Here is a 27,809-nt window from a genome sequence, read left to right as displayed (position 1 = left end):
CGAAAGTTCAGAGGTTATAGTTTTGTTGTCTTTGTGTAAAGGAGTGGAGCTCGATCTCACATCACTCTTCCCTCTTCCCCGAGTCCTTTCTAAACTCTCCCCCGGGTCTCTACCCTCCCGAACCTCTCCCCTTCTACCCTTACAACCCCAACCCTCCCCCCGGTCTCCTCCAGCACAGTCATCAGGTAAGTTTTATTCTGATATTTGGTGTTTTTTAATATTAGTTGTTATGATCAGAAGTAGCAGAAAGAAATCGCGCCCAGCAGCTAGCGGCTTGTTGTCCAGCATGCTAACAGGCCGCACGATGATGAGCACGCAGTCTGTCTGTCCAGAAGCATTTGGCTAGCTTAGCTAGCTACGGAGAAGTTTGATCTTAATGTGGCTTTAATAACCTGCTGTCTGTTGTTTAGCGCCTGTACTTTATCAAACCAGGACACATCTACAGCGCTACATAGCTGTTGATATTTGGTCAGCTATTAATAACGTTGACTAATTATGCTAACTAGCTAGCTTAGCTAAGTAGCGCACGCATGCTCCATTCATTTTTCCAGCACGGTGAGAAACCAACATGCTAAAAGGCTAACAGACTTACAAAAAGCGTAAATAGTTCATGGACTTACTTTGAACCAACCAACACGCGCAAAGTAAGCCGTTAAATGTCCGCTTTTCATTCTGGACATATGTATGAATGTATTTTAGGAAATGTAGGTCCAGTAATGGGGGAGTAATAGTCGGTAAATGTGTTGATAAACTTGATTCATCGCAAATGAAGACATCGTTAGCATACGAGCAATGTGTTTTTCAGTTAGCATGGAGCTGGATTCAATGCTAATTTAGTTGTTTGGAGTCGTATAACTTGGGTCGGAGCAGCACTCAGATGTTTGAAAATAAATGCACCAAACTAGCAGCGTGTAGTTGGCACAGTGAAAGTGAGTCCTGAGCTATTTCATACGATTCATTGTACTACGCATCAGTATGCATAAGTAACAACGTTAGCATGAGCTGTGACACAGATCTATCATATTCTCTTTGAATAGGTTCAGTAAGGAGACATTTGTCTAATGGAAAACCAGGTATAACCTCATATATATTTGCACATTTTTCGTTCAACATTACACATTTAGCTAAAGTATGTTACATGGTCTGGTGTGTTTTAAGTGCAGGTTTTAGTTCGACAAAATAAGGTAATTGCTAAACTGTGTAAACGGGCCTTTATATACTTTATCTATGCTCACATTTAAATCTGTGGCCATATAGTATAGTAATATCTATATGCAGTACGAATGTGCTGATCAATATGCAATTCTTAAGCATTAAGACATCTTAAGAGGTCAGATATTTGTGTATTGGCCAGTGCCAGAATGTAAATACCATGTAGTGTACTACTAACTCACTGTGTGTGGGATTGTTTATTCTAACTAGAGATATTTAGTCTTTACCTCTTTGGTGAGCAGGCCACTTGTTATACATTGAATTAGAGGCACACCACATGTCTTACTTTTGTTAACCCTAATCTGCATCCATGCCACGTGTTTTCTATCTTCTTTACTGTGTTGTAATTCAGTCCCATGAGGTCATCATCCTTGGTATATCATCTCTTGTCTGCTATGACCTTTTTTAAGAGCCATCTCGGTGACCAAAGACCCCAGTTCTGCACGGACGACCAGGTTGCAGTTATGGACTCCGGTGTGATTGAAGGAGGGCTCAATGTCACCCTTACCATTAGGCTGCTCATGCATGGCAAGGTGAGGTCACCCATAAGCTGCACGTGTCAGCACTCTAAGAGTCTATGATGTCATATTCATGGAAATGAAGCTGCTCAGGGATGTATAAAAGGCAGGGACATTGATGTGTTGAGATGGACCTTGTTTCGTCTTTGTCAAAAAAAATAGTTGGACTCACAATATGTTTGTCTTTTTTTGCTGTGAGCAGAGTTAAACTCATCACCCTCCCCTGCATGATCACAGAGCCCCTTTAAAGATCAAATGGTATTATTAACACTGGACACTTGGTTAAAATCTGCAACCAGGAAGCATGAGATTGCATTCGCCGTTGTCACAAATCAATCTGGCTTTCACAGCAGCATAGCCACGCACTTGTTGCAGCTTTGAATCCCACCGTGGTCTGTTGTTGTGGTTTCAAATGCTTAGATGCCATGTGGCAAAAAGTGGCTGCTCAAAATCTGACTCTGAAACGTCATCTTATACTGCGGACATATCACGCTGTGTGATGCATCCAAAACATTATCCTCTAAAAGCTCTGCTAGCTCGTAGCATCCAAAATAAGAGCCCCAGCACTAGCTAGGCGTTAGCAGCCTGCAGATACTGTGTGCTGACTGCATGCTGGATCCCACCGTGGTCAACGACAGCATCTTGAGTCTGTAGATTCAGGCAGAAACAAAAACTGCCCGTGCTACAGAGCCAGGGACTTGATTATTGATGAGGCTGTTTAGTGTTTACAGTACTTATAGTAACAACTGTTCTTCTTGGTCCAGTGTTGGGGAAACCATAGAGCCTTATTTAATGAAGTTTTCTTCATTACCTGATGAACTATGCAAGCTGTAGCTAGAGAGGTTAGACATGTCCAACTCAAGCAGTAAACAATGACTCGTGTAAAAAAGATGGTTAATGAAACGTTATCTCTTCCTATTTTAGGAAGTCGGAAGTATAATCGGAAAGGTAAGCTGCTATTTAATAAATATTTTGATTGTCTGTCATTATTTGAAGATCTGTGTGTTTCTAAGTGATAATGAGTCTGACTTTGATTCTCTGCTAATAGAAAGGTGAATCTGTGAAGAAGATGAGAGAAGAGGTGAGGCCTTTTGTCCTTATGTCTTTATTCTAGTTATGGTAAAGTACAAACATATAATTACTAAGAGGCCGGCTTTTATTGTTATTATAAGCAGCCACAGATTTGTCTTCACCATAGGAAGTTCTTCCAAATTTCTTCTTTTTAAGTCCTTGCTCTTCTCTCTGTCTGCAGAGCGGTGCTCGCATCAACATCTCTGAGGGCAACTGTCCGGAGAGGATCATTACTTTGGCAGGTCCAACCACCGCCATCTTTAAGGCATTCTCCATGATCATTGAAAAGCTGGAAGAGGTAGGTCACAAATTATGCTGATTCATGAATTCACTGGTCGGCAGCAACCAGCCCCAACACAAACTAGATTAACCTTCATCTTTTATGTATTTTTTTCCCAGGACATAAGCAGCTCAATGACAAACAGCACAGCAACCAGCAAGCCCCCAGTGACCCTACGCATTGTGGTGCCTGCCAGCCAGTGTGGCTCCCTCATCGGGAAAGGTGGCTGCAAGATCAAGGAAATTCGAGAAGTATGCCTAGAAAAGAGAATTAAATTCAAAACAATACGAGCCCGACTCCTTTTCAGCATTAGCTGTCTTGTCACCTTTCCACCTGCGGGATTGAGTACATCAAACACTGATGCACAGCGGGTCTTGAATTCTCATTTTACTCTGTTTGTGTGTTCCAGTCAACTGGTGCTCAGGTACAAGTGGCAGGAGACATGCTGCCCAACTCCACAGAGCGAGCAATCACCATTGCTGGTACCCCCCAGTCGATAATTGAGTGTGTGAAGCAGATCTGCGTGGTCATGCTTGAGGTAAGTAGACTCAGGAAGCCCTGAAGCAAATGAAGTGGCAGCTGTTGACCTTTTAAATTAATGATGTAAAATCGTGTTATTTCTGGGTTTTTGGCTGCTGTGCTTTGCGTTAGGACCGGGGATGTCTCGATCTGATCCACAGGATTAGAACTGTACAGCTATTACAAAATCACTACAGGGCAATATTCATAATATTGTTATAGTAAACTTTGAAGGATGACCATATTATTGGCTATATATATATTCAAAATCCAAAGCTAATGAGCTGTCAAATTTATTTAGATAGCTTCACTAATTTTATAGTTGTACCGATATTGGAAATGCCTCCAATACAGCCTAAACTGTTGGGTATCAGCGAGTATGTGAGTCGATGCACTTACAGAATATCACTTAATCATATGATCCATCAGCTCATTTACACTACACTGGTACAACAACATTTGTCGATCCATACATCCTGCCCGATTGGTACTGCACATGTGCCAACTAGTACTACACCCTGTTTTCTTTCCTGTTAGTGCTACACTGTAAACAACAAATACGTGTTGAATTCATCAGGAGGAGAGCTTGTTAACTTTAGTAGTTAGCAGCCGCTGGGCAGCACGGTGCTCCGTAACTAAATAACGGAGCTAACGGCTAACGTACGGAGGTTGCATTATGTAACATGAGTTCAAGCTCTATTCAGTGAGAATGAGTATTGGGTAAAGGTAAATCATGATGTGTTCAAATGTTATCTTGTAAAATTAACGCTCTGGCAATAAACTGGAATATATACAGTTATTTAAAGATGTAAAATGGATATTACAGAGCAAATTATGACCTGTTAAACTGTTTTGTTTGTAATGCACTGGTAATAGGAACAGTAGTCTGTATTAGCACATACGCAAGTTTAGGTATCGGGTAGGGGAAAACATTTTTTTGTCTTGTCTTCGTGCCTAATTTTTACTGCAATGTCCCCGGTTTAATTCCAGCTGTGGGACCTTTTGTTGCTCTCTCTCTCTCTCTCTCTCTCGCTCTCGCTCTCGCTCTCGCTCTCGCTCTCGCTCTCTCTCGCTCTATATTGGCCAACACTCAAAGCGTTGGGAGTAAAGGGTTAAACAAAACCCAAAACTAAATCTAGACATTCCTAGTTTAGAGCTATGGCTCTTTAAAGATTGTCCTCTCATGCTGATATGCTTCAAGTAGAATTGTTGTTGGTACAAACGTTCGTGTACTACATTTGTAATTTTAAAAACTTCTACAGTAGATTTAGCTCCTTCTATATGATTACATGGGTAGCAATGTAGTAACACGTCCACCTTCTTTGTCTCCTCTGCAGTCTCCCCCTAAGGGGGTCACTATCCCCTACCGACCCAAGCCTTCAGGATCCCCCGTCATCTTCGCAGGCGGACAGGTACATACGACACCTTTTTATTCATGATGTCATTTTGGCTTGTATCAGTGTGGGATGCATATCTATGCAGAATATTATATACTTGGAAATATTGAAGTGAGACGAAAGGCTCAGAATATATTTCACTCTAAGAAACATCTTTAGTGATAAATTCAGTTTTTTCTCATGGATATGATTGGGCACGACCTCAATAGTTCTGAGTAACTGCAGGGTTTTAACCAAAGCTGCTTTTGCGGATTCTTTGAAGAGACAGCTTTAGTAGTCGGATGACCATAAAACCTTTTCCAGTTTGGTAAATGACCTTCTCTTTGTTTGTTATTTTAATCTTAAAGTTCCAACATGCTTTCTGGTGCTTGTTGGCTTAACATTACAAGGTCTTCAATATCACTAAATACCTTTTTTATTTTTGAAAAGAAGAAAAATCTAACTCTTAATTACACTATAATGTCTCTGAAGATTTCTCTTTTCCCTCAAATATGGAGACTTTGAACAAGACATGTGTGTTGATATTCTTAAATGACATCAGTTCAGAAGAGGCTTTGCTGTGTTGGAGTCTTCTAGAGCTATCGGAGAGCTGGAGCGGTAACTTGACCCAAATCAGATGTGAGGCCCATGAAAGCTTTGTTTTCGTTTGTTTCAGGCGTATGCCGTACAAGGACAGCACGCCATTCCACAGCCAGATGTAAGTGCAGACATTTTTATATGACCCCATCACTCCCACCCATAATTACAACTGTCCTTCTCCAAAATGTGCAACCGCCATCCCACCTACACACGCCTCATTTTACAGCCTATAACTGTAGCTAAACTTGCCCCTAATTTAGTTTTTGACCTACTATTATCCTATTCTGTCATTTGGAGAGCAGCACTGTTTGTACTTCATGTTAGTCATTTGACTGGCAGTCAGTTAATTAAACCGACATTTTCTGTTTGTGTTTGTCCAGACTCTCCACCGTCCCATGAATAATAATCTGTTCCTGCTGCTCACTGTTTTCTGTGTTTTCCTTTTTATTGTTCTGTCTTGTTTAACGTGCCTCATTCATTAGTCTGTCCCAGATAAATATGTTGCGCCCCGCCCCCCCCCTTCATTAACGCTTCATTATTACGTTGTACTCTGCCAACTTGTCTCTCTGCTAAATTTATCCTTCTCTCTCTTTTTAATGAGCTTTAGATGTTCTATCAGGAGCATTGGATGTGATAGACTGTATATTATTAGTCATACATGCCACTGAATATTATATATAGATATATAGTTTCATTAAAAAGTGTGATTATGTTTATCTAATCAGTTTGTCAATACCGACAGCAGTTTTTGTTTTTTAAAACTAGAATCTGTACCTTCCAGATTTAGTGGTAAAATGTGACGCTAAGTTGAGATTTTCTCCGTTCATGTTTTGGGTCCTGTATTAGTGATGATTAGGAAATGGCCTCCACATTGAGAGCTCCCTCCCTTGTGTATTGTGACTTTGCCCTGACCCCGACGACTGCGAGAAAGCATTACCAAGAGATGCAGCCTGCACTTTGGAGGAATACCTACGGGGTACCCCACATAGACAAGTCATAAAACACAATGATTTTCAGACGCCTGAGTAGAGCTTTGTGAAAGTATAAGAGACAAACACACCGCGGTGTGTTTTTTGCGGAGCTTCTTTGTGTAGCTGTCTGTACTGACTGTGATCTGTTTTTGTTCTGTTTTTCCCTCTTCCTGTGTTTTCCATTTCCTCCATTTCTCTCCCTGCCCTCTCTGTCACTCTCACAGTCTTCCTCTGCTGCTATCTCTCCACAGCTCACCAAGCTTCACCAGCTGGCCATGCAGCAGAGCCCCTTCCCCATTGCACCAAGCAACCAGGGATTCACTGGTAGGCAGCACAACATCAGCCCCAAAAGTCCAGATTTGTTGCAAAATAATCAAATGTTGTTTTTGTTGCCCAAACAAACACATTTGAAGAAAACTCAAATTTTACTCTTAATAACTTAAAGGGACAGTTCACCCTCCTTACTTGTACAGCTATTTATCGGCCGTAGAGGTGTTGTCCTGCTCCAATATAAGAGGACTGTATGGCAGTATTTGAAAGACTTGGCAGCAATGTCCATTTCCAGAAATCATGACCCGGTTACTCAAGATAATCCACAGACCTGTGAGCAATTTGATGTAGAAACTATGGGTAAAAAAAAATGGTTCCAACGTCAAACTGCTCACAACAAATGTATCTCATGTATTTTTGGGCGTGTGTGTCCAGCTGTGTTGCTCCTGGTAAATTTAGATGAAGAGGTTGAAAACCATTTAGAACAAATACCGACTGATAGCGTTCGGTGCAACCGTAACGATGACTTGATCAAAATGTGGCAATAAACTTCAGAAAATCATATGTAAAGCGAGACATTTCAGCACCTCTAAATGGACAGCGCTTTGAAATCTGTTGCTGAAGCTCATTGGCTCATGGGGTCAATGGAGGGCCGAGCTAAAAGAAGAAACGCGTCTCTTATTTCATGTAATTTCGTGTTTTTCCTTTAAAAATGAACCGACTGCAGCGGTCAGCGAAAGCACAATTAACCAAAAAAAAAAACCATACCTAGTTGAAGGTGTTCCTAATATTTTGTCCATTTCATTGACATGTAATACAATTTAATGTACACAAATGGCACAAACTACACCATCGCTAGAGATGTGATAAATATGGAATAAGTTGCTTATGACATTTGATGTTCTGTCAGCCAAGTTCTACACATACTCCTTTGATTATTTAGTCATTGTTAGTTATAACTCTTTCTTTTTATTTTTTTCAGGGATAGATGCTTCTGCTCAAACCAGTTCCCATGAGATGACCATTCCAAATGATGTAAGTGCTTCAAATTGTGCTTTTTAATCACTGTTAAAGTTAGTGACTGTTTGCTCATCCACAATTCTGCTGTATCTATGGTAACTGCGATCAAACCCACAAAAAATCCAAACAAACACTCTAATAAGAAGAATAAGCTTTATTCAAGCTTGTTAGCCCCAAGTTGCTAACTTTACCAGAGGCATGTGTTCTTTGTCTATTACGCGTTACTCTCACTTAACTTCCCCGCTCTTCTCCACTGCAGCTTATTGGGTGCATCATCGGCCGCCAGGGAGCCAAGATCAACGAGATCAGGCAAATGTCGGGCGCCCAGATCAAGATTGCGAATCCGGTGGATGGATCGACTGACCGCCAGGTCACCATCACTGGCTCGCCTGCCAGCATCAGTCTGGCGGAGTACCTCATCAACGCCAGGTGAGATAATCAATCGGTGGTTTACTTTGTCAGCTCTCAACAGGTGATTCATTCAGTCTCAGGCTTTAAAGAGCGAATCGTTGAACGTGTTGTGCTGTGTTACGGTCAGTTTGTTTAAAATGTAGTCTATACGTTTTAAAGAAAAACACTTTCTTTACCTAACCTAGCTTGATCAGCTTTCTCCTGTCACAATACTACAGTAATCCATTAAAGAATAATAAAGCTTATGTACCCAATATCGTATGCCAATATAGAACAGGCCTACCTGCTGCATTGACTTTTTAAATGTGGATTTGTGTTCAAATTATTTAGTTTATGGTAATTTTTTGGCTACGGTTAATCATCACTTTAGTGTTGCTAGCTCTGTCTTAGTCTGCTTTTTCCTTTATTCTACTCTTCACTTGGCTTCACATCAATCACTGAAGATGTGATTTTTTTTTTTTTTTTTTAATTCTCCTTTTCGGGTTGACACATTTGTTTCTAATGAAGCTTTTTGTCTTGTTTTGATCACATCCCTGAGTGATCCCCCCCCCCCCCCCCCCCCCCCACACACAACTCCCTCACCCCCCTTCCTACCACTGCCCCCCCCCCTCCCCCGTCCCACCCATTGCTCACCAGCCTGCCCTGTGACCCATCCCGACTGTGTTGTCCCTCTCTCCTTGTCTCTCTTTCTACAGTGTAGAGTCCTCTAAACCTCCTCCCTCCTCCTCCTCCTTGAACCCTGAACAGACCAGCCTGTGCTCTCCCTCCACCTCTACTACTACTACTACCACCACTACTACTACTGCTACTACCACCACCTCCTCTGCTGCTATCTCTTCCTCCTCCTCCTCTTCCTCCTGTGTGGTGCCCCCCTCAGCCTCCATCCCTCTGTCCTTGTTGGCTCCAGGGCCGCCTCCTCCCTCCTCTTCCTCCTCCTCCTCCTCTTCCACTGATTCCCTGCTCCCCAGCTCTCCTGCCTGTGTGTCAAGTCTCCTCCGTCTCAAGCCCCTCCCTCTCCTGGCCCTCCATGTTGTCAGCGGGGCCAGTAACCCCGCACACCCAATACCCGCTGAGCCCAAAATCCCCCCCGAGCTGAGCTCCAAGTCTAAAAGGCGAAGGCTTTCCCCTTACTAACCAAGGAAACATAAGTCATCTACTACTAAAGTACTGACGATGCTCTCTGTTGTCTGTACCTGCACTTGCTTTTGTATCTGGCTGTGCCACGCTTCCTACAGAAAACAAATGCACAGTGTTAAACAGCCAGACAAATGGCTGCTGCCATATTTATAAAATGCATATCTGTAGCTTGATTTGGCCTGTCTCTTAAAGATAAGACATGTTGAGTGCATTCTATTTTTAAATGACTTTGAACCGAGCATGGACGGTGAATTCCTTCACTGGTTTTACTGAAGCGTTTGTCTCTTTGTGTAAGCTCTGCTCAGGTAGCGGCTCTCTTTAAGATGTCATATTGTATTTATGGGAATAGTTTTCTTCTGGTGAATTTTACGTGACCATTGTTGGCCGTTTATAATGGAGAGTATATGTATCATGTTGGTTTTATTTAATTTTTGCCTATAAATGAAGCAAATGTAATTTCAATTCCAAGTAAATCTGCCCTCAGGTATCAACGGCGACAAACCCTTTAGTTAGAGGACTGTAGTGATGTGAAAAATACTAAAACATACAACCAGTTAAGCTTCGCTTTAAAGGAATAGTTTGACACTTTGGGAAATACTAATTTGCATCTTATGTTGAGAGTTAGTTGAGAAGATGAATATCACTCTCATGTCTAGACGTTAAATGTAGCAATGGCCAGCTTAACAGAAAGACTGCAAACAAGGAGCCAGGCTCTGTCCAAAGTAAAAGCGCCTCTAAAGATTAGCAATAAAATAAAAAGCCAACACATTGTGGTTTTACTCGGCTTATGTGTCACACTATTTCACGGCCAGAAGCAGTGACTTCCTGAAGTTTTGTTTGCAAACAAACCAGATTCAATATGCTAATTAGTGAGTGTTAGAGGGGCTGGTAGTACAATTCTGTTATCTACGGACAGAATGAAGCTACCCGTTTCCAGTTCTTTATGCTAAGCTAACTGGTTACTATCAATCTTAATTCTCTAAGAATGCGAGTAAGCATGTTTCTGAAGATGTAGAACTTTAAAACTGCTTTATTAAATCACAAAACAATGAAGTATCAGTTTGAGAGCTGACTCTTAACGGCTGTTGAAAAGAGGAGCAGCCAAACTGAAGTAATTATCTTTTTATATCCCAGCATACCTTTCCTGAAATCAATGTATTGATGAACCTTATCTAGCATTTTATTCTAATGATGTAATGTACTGTAAATGACATTTATCTTGCCTGTCTGATTGCATGCCTTATTCTCTCTCCGGGTGTCTCTCTGTCTCTCCAGGCTTTCCTCTGAGGCCACAGGACTGGCAGCCAACTGATACACACTGCATCTGCACTAAATCTCACTTTTATATCATCGGCCACCATAAAGCAGTCAATGCAACTATCCAACTTAAGAGTTTATATATTATGCTGCCTCTTCCTCATTTGAAATCATTTCAACCGATTTTGATCTGCTGAGTTCATTATTTATTTCATTTGTTTTGGTTTTAGTCGAAAGAAGCAAACAATTAGGTTTTTAATTCCCTTTTTGAGTCGAGTTGGAGGTTTTAATGATTTATTACTTCTATCTTCCCTTTTTCTTTCTTTACCATCACAGAGGAGTAGAGTTTGAAAACTATGAATAGGCATATAGATTTAGTTCTGTACAGTCATTTTTTTTTCTTTAAAAAGGAAAAGACAAAAAAGGAAAAATAAAAAACGTATCAAAAATAAGAATAGAGTGACTTTTATTCTGTGTTTATATATACACGCCCCCCTTTCCTCACCCAGTTCCACAAAGTCCACCTCTCTATTTTACGTCCATACTCACTTAAACATGCACATCATTCTCCCCCTTTGTCACCGTTTCAATTTGAAGTTCTTGTAACATTGATTACACTCGTGTCACTGAGAATACGTAGCTGTACAATGCACTGTCACTGATTATTATGTTTGGTTATCATGACAAATGTTTTAACACTCTTGATTAAATTTATCCAGAACATTTGAAATGTGTATTACTGCGCATGTCAATTTTCCCCTTCTCCACACGTCGTTCCTGTTTTCCCCCTCTCCTAGTCCTGAGATCATGTGTTCAAATTTTGCTGGGATGGGATGTTTTGGGGAGATCTGGGCTTGGCTCTAGGAATCTGAAGCAGAGGGTTCTCCTCACTTTTTTTGTAAAGACTGATATATATACTAAAAAAAAAAAAAAAGTTGGAATATTTGTTTTAAATGGAGGAACTATTTTTTTTTAAACTACCAAAGGGGGGATGAACTCCTGTAAACTGAGTGATCTGTCTATTGGATGTGATGATGAGGCTGAGAACTGAAATGATTGAAGCTCTGGAACTAGACAAAGAAAGGGTTGTGAGTTAACACTAGTTTCCTGCTCTTTGCTTTACTCAGAAAATGATTTTATTTTTTATTTGCAGGAAAGAAAAACTTTTGTGCACGTTTTCAGACTGTAGACCTGGGTGCCACAACATTGTTTAAAAAAACAAACTGAAATAAAGATGTGAAATGCTCAAACCACAACTTGTCTTGAGGGTTTTGTCACCGGCTGAAGTATACTGAACACACAAGTGAAGAGATTTTATAGGTTGGATTTTAATTTAAATTGTTTCTTAAATATATTTATTGTACAGTTACAATAATAGAAAAAGCAAACGTTTCAGTTCATACAGGTTTTTTTTTTTTTTTTTTTTTTCAATCAGCATCACCGGAAACACAAGTACCTCCACAATCGAGACACTAGAGGGCAGTAGTTTTGCTTTTTGGCAACGTTTTATCCTGCAGCAGGAGTCCTAGCTTAAAATATTGGGGGCACAATCTGTTTAAAACAAATTGAAAGTTCAAAAGTTAACACCAGATTTAAAAAACAAAGCTGCCTTTTCTAGCTTATTGAGTGGAACCTGATCAGTCATCAATGAGTGGAACAGGATGCAGTTTGCTGTTGTGCAGTCAGATTGACCCACATGCACACAAGAAGGCTTGTCAAGGGACACAAGTACATCAAAACCAGAGTTTTATGTATCACACCATCTTATGAAGGAGCCTTTGCACAGTAGTAAAATAATTACCATCTGTTGGCCAAAAGTTTAGCTGGTGAGGAGTCGGGCAATGGCAGAGAGACATTTATGTAAAACATCACCATCTAAATGAATCTGCTATAATGGGGGGAAGGCATTAAGTAAAAGTGGCCAAATCATGATATCACAGGCCTCATTTTTAGGCACTAACTTTTTTTTATATTTTTGAGAGTGGACAGGGAAAACTGCTAAATTGGGTTCCACATTTTTCAGCAATACTGATGAAGCTAAAGGTAATTTCTGCCATGTTCTGCCACAGATAAGCCAGATATAGCTTTGTGTTTTGTGTCCCTGTCATCCATATGCCTTCATGCCTCCAGTCTTTTTTTCAATGGATGGATCTAATATTCTAGTGACCAAAAAGCCACACATACTTTATCACAAGCATGCTTTTCTGATGCTATATACACCCCTAGATGTTCAAAAAGGGGGTTTCAAACTGGTATTGCGTTTTAATACAGTCAACACTGCAATACAAGTAAAAAAAGCCCATCTGCCCTGAATGACGTCAGCTGTGGTTCTTTTGACCCGTGACACGACAGGCGCAGACATATTGCTTTTTCTTTGTTCACATGTTCCTCTTTTATCTGTGTTTTGATGCTCGGACATGAACAGCAGCTACAGTACATTCTACTACCATAAGCTTCTTGAGGTTCAAATAGAGTAGCGCCACCTAATTAGAAACATCAGCACCTTTAAATTATACAATCTCACATTTTAAAAATTTGTTCATTTTACAACATCACATATTTACATAGATATTAAAACACAGGTGTAGAAAATGGAAACATAATCCATGACACAAATATAAATAAAAAAAATACAAACAATACAAATGAAAAATGTAAACATTGTTTTTTTTTTTTTTAAAGAATATCGATGAATTCACTGTAAAATAACCATAAATTAGTCAGTGCATAACGTTTTGCGAGGAAATGCAATATGACACGATAATCACGAGGAAATCAGTACATTTCATGAATTAAGTGCAAGCAGCCACATCGGCGGGTGTCCCAGTGACGTTGACAACAGAAACAGAATATAATGACACCCTGATAAGATCTTATAATCACATTCTCGTACGACATGAAGTGAAATAATGACACATTTTCATGATGGAGATAAAAAATACAAATCAACATGGAAGATGAAAGGAGACGTTAATAGACAGTCGTGTGGATGGCTTCTTTGACTGAGGCCTCGGTTGTTGAGGTGTTTTTGCAAAGCTGATCCTGGGCCAGTTGCTATGACGGCTGCTGCTCTGTCAGCTCGGCTAGTGCCCCACTTCAGTTTCACATCACTGTGACCAGTTTATCTAAAATTAAATGGGATTTTCTGTCCCCCCCCCCCCCCCAGGATATCAGGTTTTTGAGAACACTCACCAAGGGTTTGTTTTGTCTTGCTGCTCGTGATGACAGAGAACCGCCTCGTTTCCTGCCTCACTGCAATGTCCCTGATCATGTCTCTTTGCATTTGAAGGTCTGTTGGAGTAAACGAGGCATTCGCAGGCCCGATCTGCAGGAGTTTGAGTGGGTTGAGGTGTCAGATTTTCACCAGGTGGCTAGAGGTTGGCTGGGCTCTGCACTGCCTGAATGGTCCAGCTCTGCACTGTCACAGTCCGAGTCATCACACGGGCCCTGGCGTGAAGGAAAAAACATGAATTATCTGAGTTAGAGCAGCAACAGACTCCAATGTTAACTCCAAAAGCAGATTCTGACCTATTTTCTGCATTTTAGTATCTGCTAGCTCGCTATATACAATATATATATATCAGTCTATATGATGCATTCTCCTTTCATTCACTCTCTTCTGCCTACCTCATAATTGTGATCGTTACTAGCGAGCTGCGTCTTGACTTGTTGAAGAATAGCTTCCTTCTCAGACAACCCGTCAGAGCCCAGCTGGGTTGACTCAGACGGGTCAGCGGGAATCTCCGAGCCCTGAGACAGCAGGTCGTCGCTCTTGTCGTCGAGACGCTCGTCGGTGTTGGTGCTGACCACGTCCGGTGTGCCGCTGTGGGAGTGGTCGGTGGTGTTTCCCTCCTCGCCGTCCGACACCGACAAGTTCTCTGAGCTGAAGGTGGACAGGGACTGGCACTTGCTCATGCTCGCGGGACGCCTGAGTGGGAATGCAACAGGAAAGAGTACATATACAATAAGTACTTCACAGCAGAGATACATGATGGGTGAAAAAAGAGGGTTTCTACTGGGCCATGTGAATGCAACGTTGAAAAATGTGACAATATTCATGTTAAAAAGTGAAAGCTGTGTCTCTTCAGCCACATACATTGTGGCTGAACATCACGCTTGCATAATGTTTTGTTGCTAATATTCACATACACTGTATGGATGTACAGAGGGAAATATAAATAGACCTTCAATAGTTATATTTAAGTTTTCAACAACTCGTACCGTCTCCTTGGCAACTCCACTTCGCTGTCCACCTCTCCTTCCTCTTCCTCTGACGACACTCCACGTCTCTGCAGAGGAGATCAGTATGTATGAAACCCCAGTGATTCCATGTCTCATTTCACATTAATCACCCTCATTCCTGCCAAGACCCCTGAGCCGTCTGGTAAGATATTCACTGCGTCGCTTTCAGACAGCCAAAGGGACTGAGAAATGCTTTTTGCTACTTATACATATTCATCACCGATTTCTAAATTGTGGAACATACAAATACCCCGAGCTACTTCATGTTAAACAGGAAGACAAATGCACAGGTGGCAGCAATTAACCACTTTAATGTAGTCTTTTCACCGCACTCTGTGGTTTCCGTGTGTTATTATTTGTAGCATGGCATCTATAAAACAAAATGAGGATATATTATATTCAACAGATTAGGTTTTATTCGATTAGAGTCAAAAAAGTTTTGACTATCTGGACTTCATAAGTGTCAATTATTACAGCAAAACAGATTTCATAGTATGACAGCATTTTTCTACTGTTTGACACCTCTACAGATGCTGAGACAGTTGTTATTGTAAGTAAATACACCTTGGTTTGAGTCAAGACAGAGACAGTGATGAAGGCAGGAAAATGTGTTGCTTAACTGGCAACAAATGAAATCAAAATGGTTGTATTTCCCCAAAGCCTCTCACTGCTAATTAATCTTTGCACCCTTATAAGGCAGAAGCGAAAATGATTTTGGGAAACTGGGCCACAATTCGACAATGCTTTGTCTAACTAGAGTAGACAATGCTGTTGAAGAACCTCACCTGACTGCGTGTGACTGCTGCCCTGTAGAGCAGTGCAGCGGGAGTGAGGCGTTGACTTCTGGGCGAGCGTGTGACGACCACCCCGTCCTCCTTCTCCTCACCCTCGTGGGAAACACGGGGGTTTCCGAGCACGGACGCCCTCCCTGCAGCGGCTCCCCTGCCGCATGGTGAGTCGGGGCTGCTGGAGAACGGGATAGAAGCTGCGTCCTCGCTGGGCGTGTCACTGCGTGGAGGTGTTTCAGCCAGGTCATCTGTCCCTACATTCACATCTGGCCCCTCCTCGGGTCCTTCAGTCCTTCTACTCTCCCCCAGCCCGGCTGATGCGCTCTGGCTGCCCGCTCTGTCCAGCCCCGGCCTGACCTGCTCCTTCCTCTGGCCTTCAGCCTCCAAGGTGGTTGAAATGAGATCCGGGCTCGAGGAGTACATCTTCTTGAGCAGCAGATCGTGCTGCAGGCCTCTGAGGGCTGCACTTGGGTCTAAATGCTGCTTGCTGCTGGGAACAGATGAGGTGGTGTTGACAATGGCTAATGAAGAGGAGAGAGTGGCTTTCAGCTGAGCCAAGTCCCCACTGCTGCCTTTACCAGCCTTCCTGTAGCGGGGTTTTCCTCGGCGTGAGCGGCCAGGGGAGGTAGAGCCCTTGTTGGGGATTGTGACCTGGGTCATGGAAGAGTCCAGTTTGGGGAGGATGACCTCTGACTTTAGTAAGTCTGGCCTGGAAAGGTACAGAGACAAAATGAATAAAAAATAAGGGGAAAGAAAAAACTTTTAAATGCATTCATTGCTTAATAGGTGCAAGGTTATCTTGTGCACTCTTCCCCAAACACATCGGAGGTTGAGGCTGGAAATATTCTATATTTTTGTTATTGTCAACAAATTCCCTTAATGAATCCTGTCCAAATCTATCCTATCCTATCTATCCTATTTGTGGCACTCAGTCCCAAGACCATTAGTTCCTATTAGAGATGTAAGTTTTTAAATTGCTGGGAACTTTAGCAAACATCACTCAAACAGGAGTAAATAGTGTATTTGCTGGGGAATATTTTAAACTGTGGATTAGTGTGCATGTCACCCAGTTCAACAATGTGGTTATAATAATAGTTTCCGGATAACAGAACGGAGGTTTACATGAGACAAAGGAATTAGCAATAATCAAGTAATGTATACCCATTACCCAGGCAGTAATTGTTAGTCTGATTTAACTTAATTAATCATTGGTTTTGGTCTCATTTGTTGACATTAAAAAAATATGAAATATCACCAGACGTATCCTTTAACACGGCCTTGGGGTTCCCATAATATTCAAGAGAAACTTGATCCAACCAGCCACAAATAAATGCTGCAAACTTAAATAACTCCTCGCTGTCCCACCTCTTGCTGTGTGAAGGCAGCTTCTGAGGTACGTTGCGTTTCTTCATGAGCTTCTCCATCGAGTTGGAGGAGGCCGACTGTCTGGAGCTCTGGTGCTTATTAAAGCAGCCCGGGTTCTTCTTGTCCAGTGAATGCTCCCTCCTAATGTTTAAACACAAAGCCAATACTTGTTTAATGGATGTCAATGGATACTCATCATGGAATAAGAGAGCACTTTGTTACATGCAGTGGCCCTGTGTGACTGGGCGGAATGGCCATTCACTTTGCATTACGGACGACCTTTTACATGCTCTTTCATTTCAAAACCACTGTTAACCACTGTTGATGGTTAAAGTATTTGAATAATTACAACCCTAGTTTTCAAACTGTTACGGTGCAATACATTTTAAAAAATGACTAAAGTATAGCGCCCTAGTCTACTTGATTTCTAACGATTAACTTTTCACTCACATTCTCAGTGCAACCTGACAGAACTTATGCAAAGCTGATAAGAGACCTATCCACACAGTCTCAAAGCTGTTCATGCTGCCAAAGAGGCATCTACTAAACATTGACTTATGCAAACAAGTATTTTATGTTTTCAATTCATTTTGAGCACTTTGTAGAGACCTGTGTTTTACTTTGACATTAAAGGGACTTTTTCTGTTAATCAACACCAAATGCTACATTAGATTCCCTTTGATTCAATGTCATGAAACATGAAAACTTCCAAAGGCGTTGAATTAAAAAACTAAACTAAAACTGTTAATCAAAGGCAGTTTTCATACTTGTGCAGTTCTTTCTCTTTGATCTCCAGCTGCAGCATGATGGCATTGAGCTCCATGTAGAGATTGTTGGCTCTCTCCAGTTTCCTCTCGTAGTGCTCCCGGATGTCCAGTGCATGTCTGCGTGGAGAGACATATGGGGAGAAGGACTTAAATACATGTATCTGAATGTGTGGGTTTTTCAATGGTTGGCTAATCCTTATGTCTTTGTTAGTGGTACATATATATATATATATATATCCACATCTATAATTCAGGAAGTTCATCCTCTTTGTGTCCATGTTACACTTTCTTTGCTAACCTGAGTTCTTCTCTGCGTCTTTTGATCAGCTCCTCGTCCAGCCTGTGAAGGCACGTCCCCTCGGACTTGATCTTCTCAAAGTGGTGCCTCACCTCATCCCTCCACTCCACCTGGAGAAACACATGGAACACTTCCATCAGAGCAGGTATTAACGAGTTACAGTAACTGAATGTTCCACCATTTTACAGGTACAATAATTCATAAAAGATGTAGTATAAAGGGTTCAAAACATTTTAGCGTCTTCTTCATCTTCTAATATCACTACTACTACCAATACTATGATCAATGCTTCTACTCCCAGTAGTGTAATTAGTCTCTCTTTAGCTGGAGATACAACAAGAGACCAAGCAGGTACCTGCTCCATAATATATTCAGAATTTTATATTCTGTCAGCTCATTCTTTCCATCTACAACACTTTCTAAGCTCCTGTTTTTACATTCTGTGACGTTCTTATTACGTCATTTGCGTAATAACAGTCACAACAGGCGATATCAATATTGAGCATAAACTTCATTGCTCCTTGATCTGCTCAAAAAGCTCCTAATTTGCAGAACGACTGACTATCATTGAAACAAAACCCATTAAACTGTCAGATGATAATCAATACACAGAGAGCAAAACTGAACATGAACTGACATGACATGAGCACAAAAAAAGATGCAGCGTGAGCATTTTCTTGCACACAGTGGAGCATGACAGCTGTTATCTGATACCTGTCATATCAAAGGACAAAGGACGTCTGATATATGAGCGTGTGCACGTGCATGCATTATGCGTGCACCATGTGTGTGTATTTCTGCCTGCGCATGAGTGATGCTCTTCTTATTAAGCTAATGGACTCTTGTGCGCACTCTTCTATCTCTCCAGTCCCCTCTTTCTCCTCTCTCTTTATTCTCTGCGCCCTACCATTAAAGCGATCAATACACTCCAGCAGCAAATACTTCTTTCTAACGTCACAAGAAAAATCCATTATGGGCAGAGAGGAGAGAAACTGGGGAGGGTTGCAGCGGGGGAAGGGGAACAGGGAGAAATAAAGGATCAAGGATAAGTGCAGAGAGTTAAAGAGGTTTGTATTTTGCATCATGAGACATAAAAGAAGGCGGACGCAGTGGGTTGCTGCTGAGGAGGAAATTAAATCTTATTCATTTTGTGTGTTTGTGTGCATGAGTGTGTCTTACAATTACACATGCTTGAGTTATAAATGGATCTGTGGTTCTGCATGGCTGAGTAAAGACATATCTTCCGCACAATTATACTTTTCTGTCTCCTGTCCTTCATCTGTTTGGGTTCGCAGTGGTCTAACGTATTTGCCATTGGCCTCCCCATCCCCCACCCTTTCACAGACACACCCTCTCCATCACAGAGACCTTCACCATCTCGCTTGGATATGATGGGAGGCTGAAATCTGTGACAAGGAACAAAGACCAAGGAACCAACAATAATATGTTGTGATTCAAAGGACAGGTATTATTAGTTGGGTGTCCCGGGGGCCCCGGGGGCCCCAGTGCAGCTGCACTGCTTGTAGTTACTGCAGCAGACTGGAAACAAATGGGAGTGAGTTGACGGCAAAATTAGTATTAGAGATACTGGCTGCTGTTGACAGGAGGTTTTCTATTAAGAGAAATATAGAGCTCATGCGTACTTCATCTGATCTGTCTATTTATTTATATGTATTTGACAAAGGAGACTTGATTCTTCTCAATTATATTTTCCCTTAATTACAAATATAAAGTGTCTGAACAAGATTGTGAATTAAGTGCTGTTTGACTTTATTCCCGCTTTCTGTCTACTTTCTATGTTATCTCTAAAAACATGTCATTAAATCAAATTGTACTCGTCATTTGATGAATTTCAAAGTTGGACTGTTGGCAGAGATAAGGGAAACATACCTGAGACTGAAAGTAGGATTCTTGTGGAGTCGATAGTATATCTGCTGAGGCGATGTCAAGATGCAGGAGAATCTGTCGGAAGGAAGGCCTGTTTCTTGGCTTGCAGTTCCTGTGCACAATGTAAACAAAATATTTAGTCAGAAATGCAAGAAACATGGAATTAAATGAACTTTACTCTCTTATAATTTTTGATCCCTCTGAGTAAAATATATTTTTCATGTTTTTTTTTATGTTCCTCAGCCTCCTTAAAGCTTCTAACTTCATTATATTCTCTTCGTGGTGGATGCCTCAACATCATTATTCTTCCTTCCATCTCTATCTGCACTCACCAGCATTGCCTCAGGAGCAGTTTGAAGCTGTCTGGGCAGCTCTCAGGTACAGGCAGATTTAGACTGTTGTTGCCCACTCCCCAGATGATGGCGGATGAGTCCACATCCTTATAGGGCACCTCTCCTGTCAGCATCTCCCACAGCACGACACCGAATGACCTGCGGATAGATGTGGAGTATTTACTTTCAGACACATTGATGAAGATGTCAACTGAACTGATGAAAGGGAGCGTGACTGAAATGTCACACTTTTAACTTTGCGGAAATAAATCTTGAGATTTAGATTACAAATGTTACATCTGATGGATGCGTTGTCACTGTGAAACGCCTTTGATGCTAATGCCTTGTGGGCAGTCTTTGGTAGTTTATTATCAAGGTTTAATCAGTTTGGTATGAAAACTTTTATCCCTGCTAACAATTTTCTATCTTTACTAGTTCAGCATAATCCACAATAATGTACAGTATATTGTGATTTCCCTTTTATGTACATGTAGCTTTTATGAATCATATACACACCATGATAAATACATCACTGTTGATGTTTTGCCACAACACAGAGCTTTATTTCACCCCAGTTCGGTGTTTCATTGATGAGCTCCATCTTTATGTGGTACGAGAGAGCAGGAGAGCGGTCCACGGGGAAAGGTAACGAAGGAAAGTCTGTTGTTGGTTGGTGACTACTAGGGTTGCCATGGCGATCATTTACAGTATCCAAGGTGCCAGTAGCATCACGCACAGCATTGAGGAGGTGTGTGATGTTGTGTTTACACTTGTATTTTTAAGTCTCCTCCATCTACTTGTCTTTGATTCATGATATAAATGCACAAGAAGAGATGATGATGTCAAGGCTAAACTAGGTTCAATATTAGCTGTCAATTAAATGAGTTATTGGTTTATTTCTATACAGCGTAATATAATTCGCTAATATAATGAATGACCCGTTTGTCAATTCAGTGACACTTATCTTAAAGTAGCAAAAGAAAAATGGAAAAATGTGCCATTACAAATAAAAGTGATGCAGTGCACTTAAAATAAAGCTGCTCTCCACATCTGTTGAAGCAATTTTCTCTTAAAGATATAGAAATGAAAATCACCACTTTGTTGCATAAAATGAATTTTGTTTGATAATTTTATCCAGCAGCAGCAGCATCATACAGAAGCCAGTCAATATATAGGCTCCATGTTTTCTGCCTATGCCCTGGTGTTACAGTAAGTAACATTTTATTGTTTGATATTTAGATTAATGTATCACCATTTACGTTTTTCAGCTTTGTGATTAATAGTATTTATTCTTTCTTCTCCTATTTATATTGTGTTGTTAACCTTGTGAAGGGCTGCCATTGCAGGAGCAAATATTGTTGAATTGATTTTAGTTAAAGTTAGGAAAGATTACATTTAGTTTAATTCATTTAATTTAATTCACTTTAAGATGTGATTATGTTAAATTCTAGCTCTGTCTTTCTTAGTATAGTCCTTATAAGAGATCAGACAGGAACACGAGTTGTACCAGTTGTTAAAGTATGTCAGCACAACACAAAACTGAAAACATACAACACAATACTTCACTATATAAAACTGACTCACTCTTTTCGTGGTATGAACTACGACATAGTTTACATAGATTTAAGCAAAAGTGGATGGTATAAACCCTTGCTTTGCTTTCTTTCCACATGAAAAGCTTTTTAATCCTATTTTCACTTCTTTGCTAATGCACTGCTGGCCCTGGGCCAAACCATCCGCAGGCTTGGAAGGTTATTCCAGCCTCTCCTGAGCACTGCAGCATCTGGCAAATCAATTATTAAATTAGCCAGCGTTCCTTTCAGGATGGAGTGGAAGAGTGATGGAGGGATGCAGGATGGGAAAGAGAGGGGGAGAATGTATTGGGGGAGATCGGGGCTTAACATAGGGCAACCCATCAGATTTGGCCGAGGCCCTATAGAATTTCATGTAATGAGATATTGTACATAATACTCAATAGATTTTCTGGAAATAGGATCCTGTGCTCTATACTGTAGTAGGCTGTAACTAATGACATTTTATGTTGATAAGACAGATAAGACAAATCATAAGGGGAAATTGCAGAGGTTCACCAGTGCAAAAGGACAGTGTAAAAGGGTTATGACACCTACCAAATATCCACTTTCTCTGAGACGGGTTCGTTGCGTATGACTTCAGGAGCCATCCAGGCCACCGTACCAGCAAAGGACATCTTGGTGCTCTTGTCGATGAGCTCCTTGGACGTGCCGAAATCAGAAATCTTCACTGCGTCATCGTAAGTGATCAGCATGCTGGAATGAAACAAAGTTTATATTTGAGTTTATCTGTGTACAAAAATAAAACCAGCTTCAAGTTAAATCGGCTGTAATCAAAATGTTTACTAAACGTAAACCTATTCAAAACAATCATTGGGTCAGTCAGTAAAATGACACGCATTCAAATGAACTGAACTATTTAAGTTGGAGCTAAGCTTTAATTGTAACTATTTAGTGACGTCTTTGCTTTAACATTATCATTTACATTTGGATTACAGAGCGTTAACCACACAATTAATTTTGACCAGGTCGACAAAACTCACTTTGGTGACTTGAGGTCTCTGTGGATGATCTTGTGGAGGTGAAGATAGTTCATGCCCCCGGCGATGCCCATGGCCCAGTCCATGAGCAGGGATGGATGGATCTGCCTGCCTGCTCTCAGCACTTCATACAGCTGTCCCTGGGCACAGTACTCCATGATGATACAGTAACATGGAGCCTGGGTACAAATACCTCTGTGGAGTGTATAGATATCAAGACAGAACATATTAGAGTTGATACAATGCCAGGAAAGAATGGAAAACCTGAACATTTTTAAGCATTTTACTGTCTTTTTGTGGAAAGCTCTGTACACCTTGTGATCTAATAAGCCAACTGATCGTTCCTACTAACTTGAAAGTGATGATGTTGGGGTGTTTGAGCTTGCGCAGGTGCTTGATGTCTGTCTCTTTGATGTTCCGAACTTTCTTAACAGCCACTTCCTGTCCGTACAGTTTGCCCAGAAAGACGGCGCCCTGTGCTCCGCTGCCCACCCACTGCAGGTCAGATATCTCCTCGAATGGGATCTCCCACGCCTCTAAGGTTGGGGAAAAAAGATGGCGGCAAAGTAGTTGGTGAGTTTATCGGTGTAGTAACAGATCAACTGTGGATACAGAGCAGATTGATGATTATCATATTAACCTCTACTCATTGCAGGTTATTTTGGCCTGTAAACTCATATTCTTAAGTGAGGCTGATGTTTCATAGTAAAACACCAGAAAGTTATTAACCACTGCGCCTTGGATGAGTAATAGAAATATGATTTATGTTTTTTTATTTGATTTTGTGAAGATTAAGCAGCCTGAACTATTCCTTTAATATGTCAACATGGTTAAATGTTATACAAATGAAACGAAAACAAAATGTTAAGTCATGTTCAGTTGTTGCATACGTTCAAAATCTGTATCAAAAGCTTAAACTAAGCTAAAGCTTAAATTAAGCTTTTTTAAATAAATCAAGACAGAAAAAAGACACTTCATAGAGAAAATCCTGAATGTAAAACTAAAGCTAGTAGCAGCGAGCATACAGCAACACAACAGACAGCTATTTTACAAATATAGGTTGGACCTGTAACAGTAAAACCTGCAATAAACTTTGGCTCTTACAGTCAACACAGAGCCCAAGTTGAAATCTTTTTCGGTTGTTGAACCTCACCTTAACCTAAGACTCAGGGTGTGCAGGCAGATAGACAGGAAGCTCTAATCTCCTGTGGGTAATTCTCCCTCAGCCTCCTAAATCCTGCTTAGTGCCATTGTGGGGCTGATGAAAAAACAGGGGTCCAATGCTCAAGGGGAGGGGGGGGATTTGAAAGCCTAATGTGGATGTACGTTGAATAGGGAGGTGGAGGGGGACGACGGTAGTGGTGGTGTTAGATCTGTTTGTGTGTGTGTAAAGAGACAAGAAGGGAGGGGGATTCCCTTTGGGTCGGCAGGGGTCCATGTGGCTGAAGACAGATTATTAATAAAGAGAAAATATACAGCCTGCTCTGCTGCTGTTCTTAACTCGCTGAAAGAAGATTTAGACACATTTATCATATTAATAAGGATGATATGAATGATTAATGATCCACTGATAGATTGAGGACACTGTCTCTAATGAGCCCCTCAAATGTCCCACAGTAAAGACATAAGGCCACATCTGACACACCAGAATACTGCCAGGTCTGCTTGGTTTGATCTGAAGAATTGAGGAAATCTAGAGCATCACTAAGCACCCCATAGTCTTTCACAATCAATAAAGGACAGACAGTTTCCCTGCTTTCTTTTGTGCTACATTGTGCCTTCCAATCAAAGCTTAAGAATAGAGCATTGTGATATGGTAGATAGGCATTCAATGGCAGTGCCCCTATTTATGTCACTCTTATAATATCCGTTTTGCTCTCGTGAGTGCGTGTGACTCCCTGCGATGCTGCACGGAGGAGGGGAGCAGCGAGGTGCAGATGGGCTGAGAGTGATAACAGCACAGGATGAAAAGGAGAGAAAAGGAGACAATGAGAGATGGAAGGAGGAGGGGAGCGGAGGGGAGATGTGGAAGTCAAACGGGTGATAAAATATCAGAAGGCTATAAAGACAAGGAGATACATTTTCCATCTTCAGGTCTGATGTGCGATGCTGTATTTATTCTATCAAGTTTGTTTTTGGCATCTTATCTTACTTTATGTGTTTGTTTCATTGCTAGATATTAAGTGTTTTTATTTGTGGACGTGTTTATGTGTGTGAGCAGCCATCCTTGGGCTCCCATATATGTGTGTCAGGTTTGCGTTAATAGAGATGAGAGGCGCAGGGTCGGAGCGTGGCCATGCATAATTCATGGAGCAGATTTGGCAGAGGAGTCCCGGGGGAGTTCTGCGCTATTGTAGTGGCTGCAGACATAAACAACACAGCGTCACAGGGAGCTAGTTCCGTTGAGAGGGGAGTACTGGGGAGAAGGTGTGGTGGGCACAAGCAGGCGTGGATGGGGGGGGGGGGGGGGAATATCAGGGTGAAAATAAGCCCTTTTCAGCTTTGATAGAGTCTCTCTCTGGCTGCAGCTCTTTCACGTCAAGGAAAGTGTTTGTTTACAACATGGCCTTTGTGGGAGTCATTTTTCTACCAACTGTTTAATGTAATTAAACTGAAGGATAAGATCATTTAATTAGCATACCAAAGCTTCACACTGGAATTAAATGGGAGCTGGTGCTTGCTTCATTGGAAAGCTATAACCAAGTGTGTGTAGATGGATTTGACTGCTAGACTTACCGTCCAGGCCGTGTTTGTGCTCTGTGGAGTAAGCTTTGCCAATCATAGTCCAGACAGGCCGCAGACACCCAAACAACCCCTCCAGAAACCCTCCTCCCCCTCCGGTAGACTGGCACTGTAGCCTGGCGACACCCGCTTGGCTCCTGACGGCGCTGCCGTCCATCTCCTGCCCCTCTCCCTCTGTCCTTCCTGGACTCCCATCATGCTCATGGAGCTTCAGGACACTGTTGGCAAAGTGCTCCTGTTGTTCCTCGCCTGGTGTCTGGTTGTGTGCAGCAGTCTGCCCCTCTCCTCCTCCCCCCCCAGGCTCGACAGCACCTCCGGTGTGTATGGAGAGGACGTTGCGAAGGACGCACTGGGTCGGGGTAAGGTCCATTTCTGGGGTGCAGGGTGTTTCGGCATCGTGGCGACGGAAGGATGGAGGATCAGAGAGTGGACTGTTGAAGCCGGAGAGAGAAGGCGAGGGGGCACGTGATTCATGAATAAGCGCCATGAGGGCCTTTGGTTGCCAGAAAAACTAGAGAACTTGACAAGACCAAACATAGTGAGAGAGGAAGAGAGAAAAAGAGGAGGGAAATTGTTATGAATCAAATCACAGTTAGAATTATTCTCTTATCGTCTGGGAGCAATGAAGGCTGATTCAGCTGAATATTGACTTTGTAGGAGAGTGTCATCTCTGGAAGATGATTATTAAGGCCTTTTATATAAGTAGGACCTTGAGCTATAAGTTATCGTACTGGCAGAGGAACTCAGTGAAGTGACTGCTCGGTCTGAACTATCAGCAAATGCAGGCTGACAAGAAGGCACACCTCCCTAAAGCTGTGATCAATATCAAACAAATCACATTCATAGTTTCTATGTTGTATCACCCAGTGCTTCGCAGCTTTCGATAAAGAGGGTCCCTAAGGACAGGGGTCTGCAGAGGTCTATGTTGAGAGTACACAACAACAGTGCAGAACATGCAATTACAGTAAATTGTTCATCGTCAGCATAGAAGAGTAATGTCATGAAACAAAGAAAAACACAAGACATTTCTGGCATTCCCCCCACCTCAGAAACAATGTAATTCTTCCAATTTGAATAGGTAAATAAATATGAGTGTACAGTGGTCGGCTCGGCATGTGCTTAGTGATCAGAGCAATGACATTAACTTATGAGTCATGATGTCTGATATCCGAAGATATGAAATCAATGCTAGAATGTGAAACATGATTCAGGATGTGTGGACAAAGGACAAACGAGAAGCCTGTCTGGACCATAAATCAGAGAAAGCTTCAGTTCAGGATTACCCTTGATGAAGTACTGCAGCAAATAATGTCAGACCACCATAGGCTAACTTGGCAGTAGGTGCCACATCATCGCAGTAGCTCAATTAAGTAATGTCCTTACATCTTACATCTCGTCATTACAAAATATTACATACATAGTATTGAACTGCTTTTGGTTTATGGTTCATGTTCATGAATAACAAAACCAATGTAGGCAGAATAGTGCCACAGCTGGTTATTTACATCTGGAGCAACATCACTGGTGGATTAGAATGGAAGAGATCAAAAGATGGCCGTATAATAACGAGAGAATTCTGCAAGCCTCTTCAAAGCTTGTCATTTCTCCAAGGAGAACAGCCTGTTCACGCACAGTGGAGAAGGAAAACGCATGATTTCTTGTCAGGGCCTTTTTAAGTGATCCAGTCCTCCTCTGCTATATCTGACAAGCACGACTAACAGGTGACAGGTTTTGCTTCATAAAGTAATGATACAAATCAATACCCAGCATCATTGTGTTGTTGTACGGCTTAAGACACACAAAAAAACATGCAAAAAAACATGCAGCTGGATCTGTTTGCAGGTTGTGAGGAGGACTTCAAGTATCTGTATATCCCATGTCAATTTGAGTCAAATGACTAAGCCTAAATATATTAACATGCTATTATATATTGTTCACCTTACTGTGAAAAATGAGTCGCATTATGTAATGTGCCTTGGATTGGATGTATTATCAGCCCTCATACCTCGACCTATAGCTGGATATGACCATCCATAATTCAGAAAATATGGAGAGAGAAATCATGTAGATAGTCCAAAACAAGACAGAGCCTGAAGGACGCATCAAACAAGCCAGAACCATGAAGCTCAAAGTCATTATAATCGTCTGCGCAGAGAGAACCCAAACCACTGAGA

The 27,809-nt window shown here is 41.5% G+C and overlaps 2 protein-coding genes across 4 annotated transcripts; one reads left to right on the top strand and one right to left on the bottom strand.

The window, feature by feature from the left end:
* Positions 1 to 28: 28 nt before the first annotated feature.
* Positions 29 to 11,898, top strand: LOC142970330 (poly(rC)-binding protein 2-like). 3 transcript variants are annotated; one of them, XM_076110497.1, is made up of 14 exons: positions 29 to 185; positions 1,038 to 1,073; positions 1,623 to 1,745; positions 2,655 to 2,678; positions 2,779 to 2,811; positions 2,983 to 3,099; positions 3,201 to 3,332; positions 3,491 to 3,619; positions 4,938 to 5,012; positions 5,653 to 5,694; positions 6,799 to 6,871; positions 7,800 to 7,852; positions 8,097 to 8,266; positions 10,661 to 11,898. In XM_076110497.1, exons 2-14 carry the CDS (start codon positions 1,062 to 1,064, stop codon positions 10,695 to 10,697), a joined length of 1,020 nt encoding a protein of 339 aa, XP_075966612.1. In that variant the 5' UTR covers positions 29 to 185; positions 1,038 to 1,061; the 3' UTR covers positions 10,698 to 11,898. The 3 variants fall into 3 exon arrangements, with proteins under 3 accessions (XP_075966612.1, XP_075966610.1, XP_075966613.1); XM_076110495.1 differs by having other exon boundaries at positions 6,772 to 6,871; XM_076110498.1 differs by lacking the exon at positions 1,038 to 1,073 and having other exon boundaries at positions 37 to 185; positions 6,772 to 6,871.
* A 2,104-nt stretch (positions 11,899 to 14,002) lies between these two features.
* On the bottom strand, positions 14,003 to 26,122 carry LOC142970620 (mitogen-activated protein kinase kinase kinase 12-like). The gene is made up of 13 exons (XM_076110958.1): positions 25,630 to 26,122; positions 23,246 to 23,429; positions 22,897 to 23,088; positions 22,451 to 22,609; positions 20,322 to 20,480; positions 19,993 to 20,101; positions 18,103 to 18,212; positions 17,805 to 17,921; positions 17,038 to 17,178; positions 15,670 to 16,381; positions 14,864 to 14,931; positions 14,270 to 14,570; positions 14,003 to 14,089 (listed from the first exon to the last, which is right to left on the bottom strand). The coding sequence occupies exons 1-13, from the start codon at positions 26,120 to 26,122 to the stop codon at positions 14,003 to 14,005; spliced, it is 2,832 nt and encodes a 943-aa protein (XP_075967073.1).
* Positions 26,123 to 27,809: the final 1,687 nt, after the last annotated feature.

The sequence above is a fragment of the Anarhichas minor genome, unplaced genomic scaffold (genome assembly GCF_050575085.1).
Source record: "Anarhichas minor isolate MPS153535 unplaced genomic scaffold, ASM5057508v1 ptg000043l, whole genome shotgun sequence".
Taxonomy (NCBI): domain Eukaryota; kingdom Metazoa; phylum Chordata; class Actinopteri; order Perciformes; family Anarhichadidae; genus Anarhichas; species Anarhichas minor.
The sequence above is the reverse complement of the archived record's forward strand: the minus strand, read 5'-3'. Positions and strand labels throughout refer to the sequence as shown.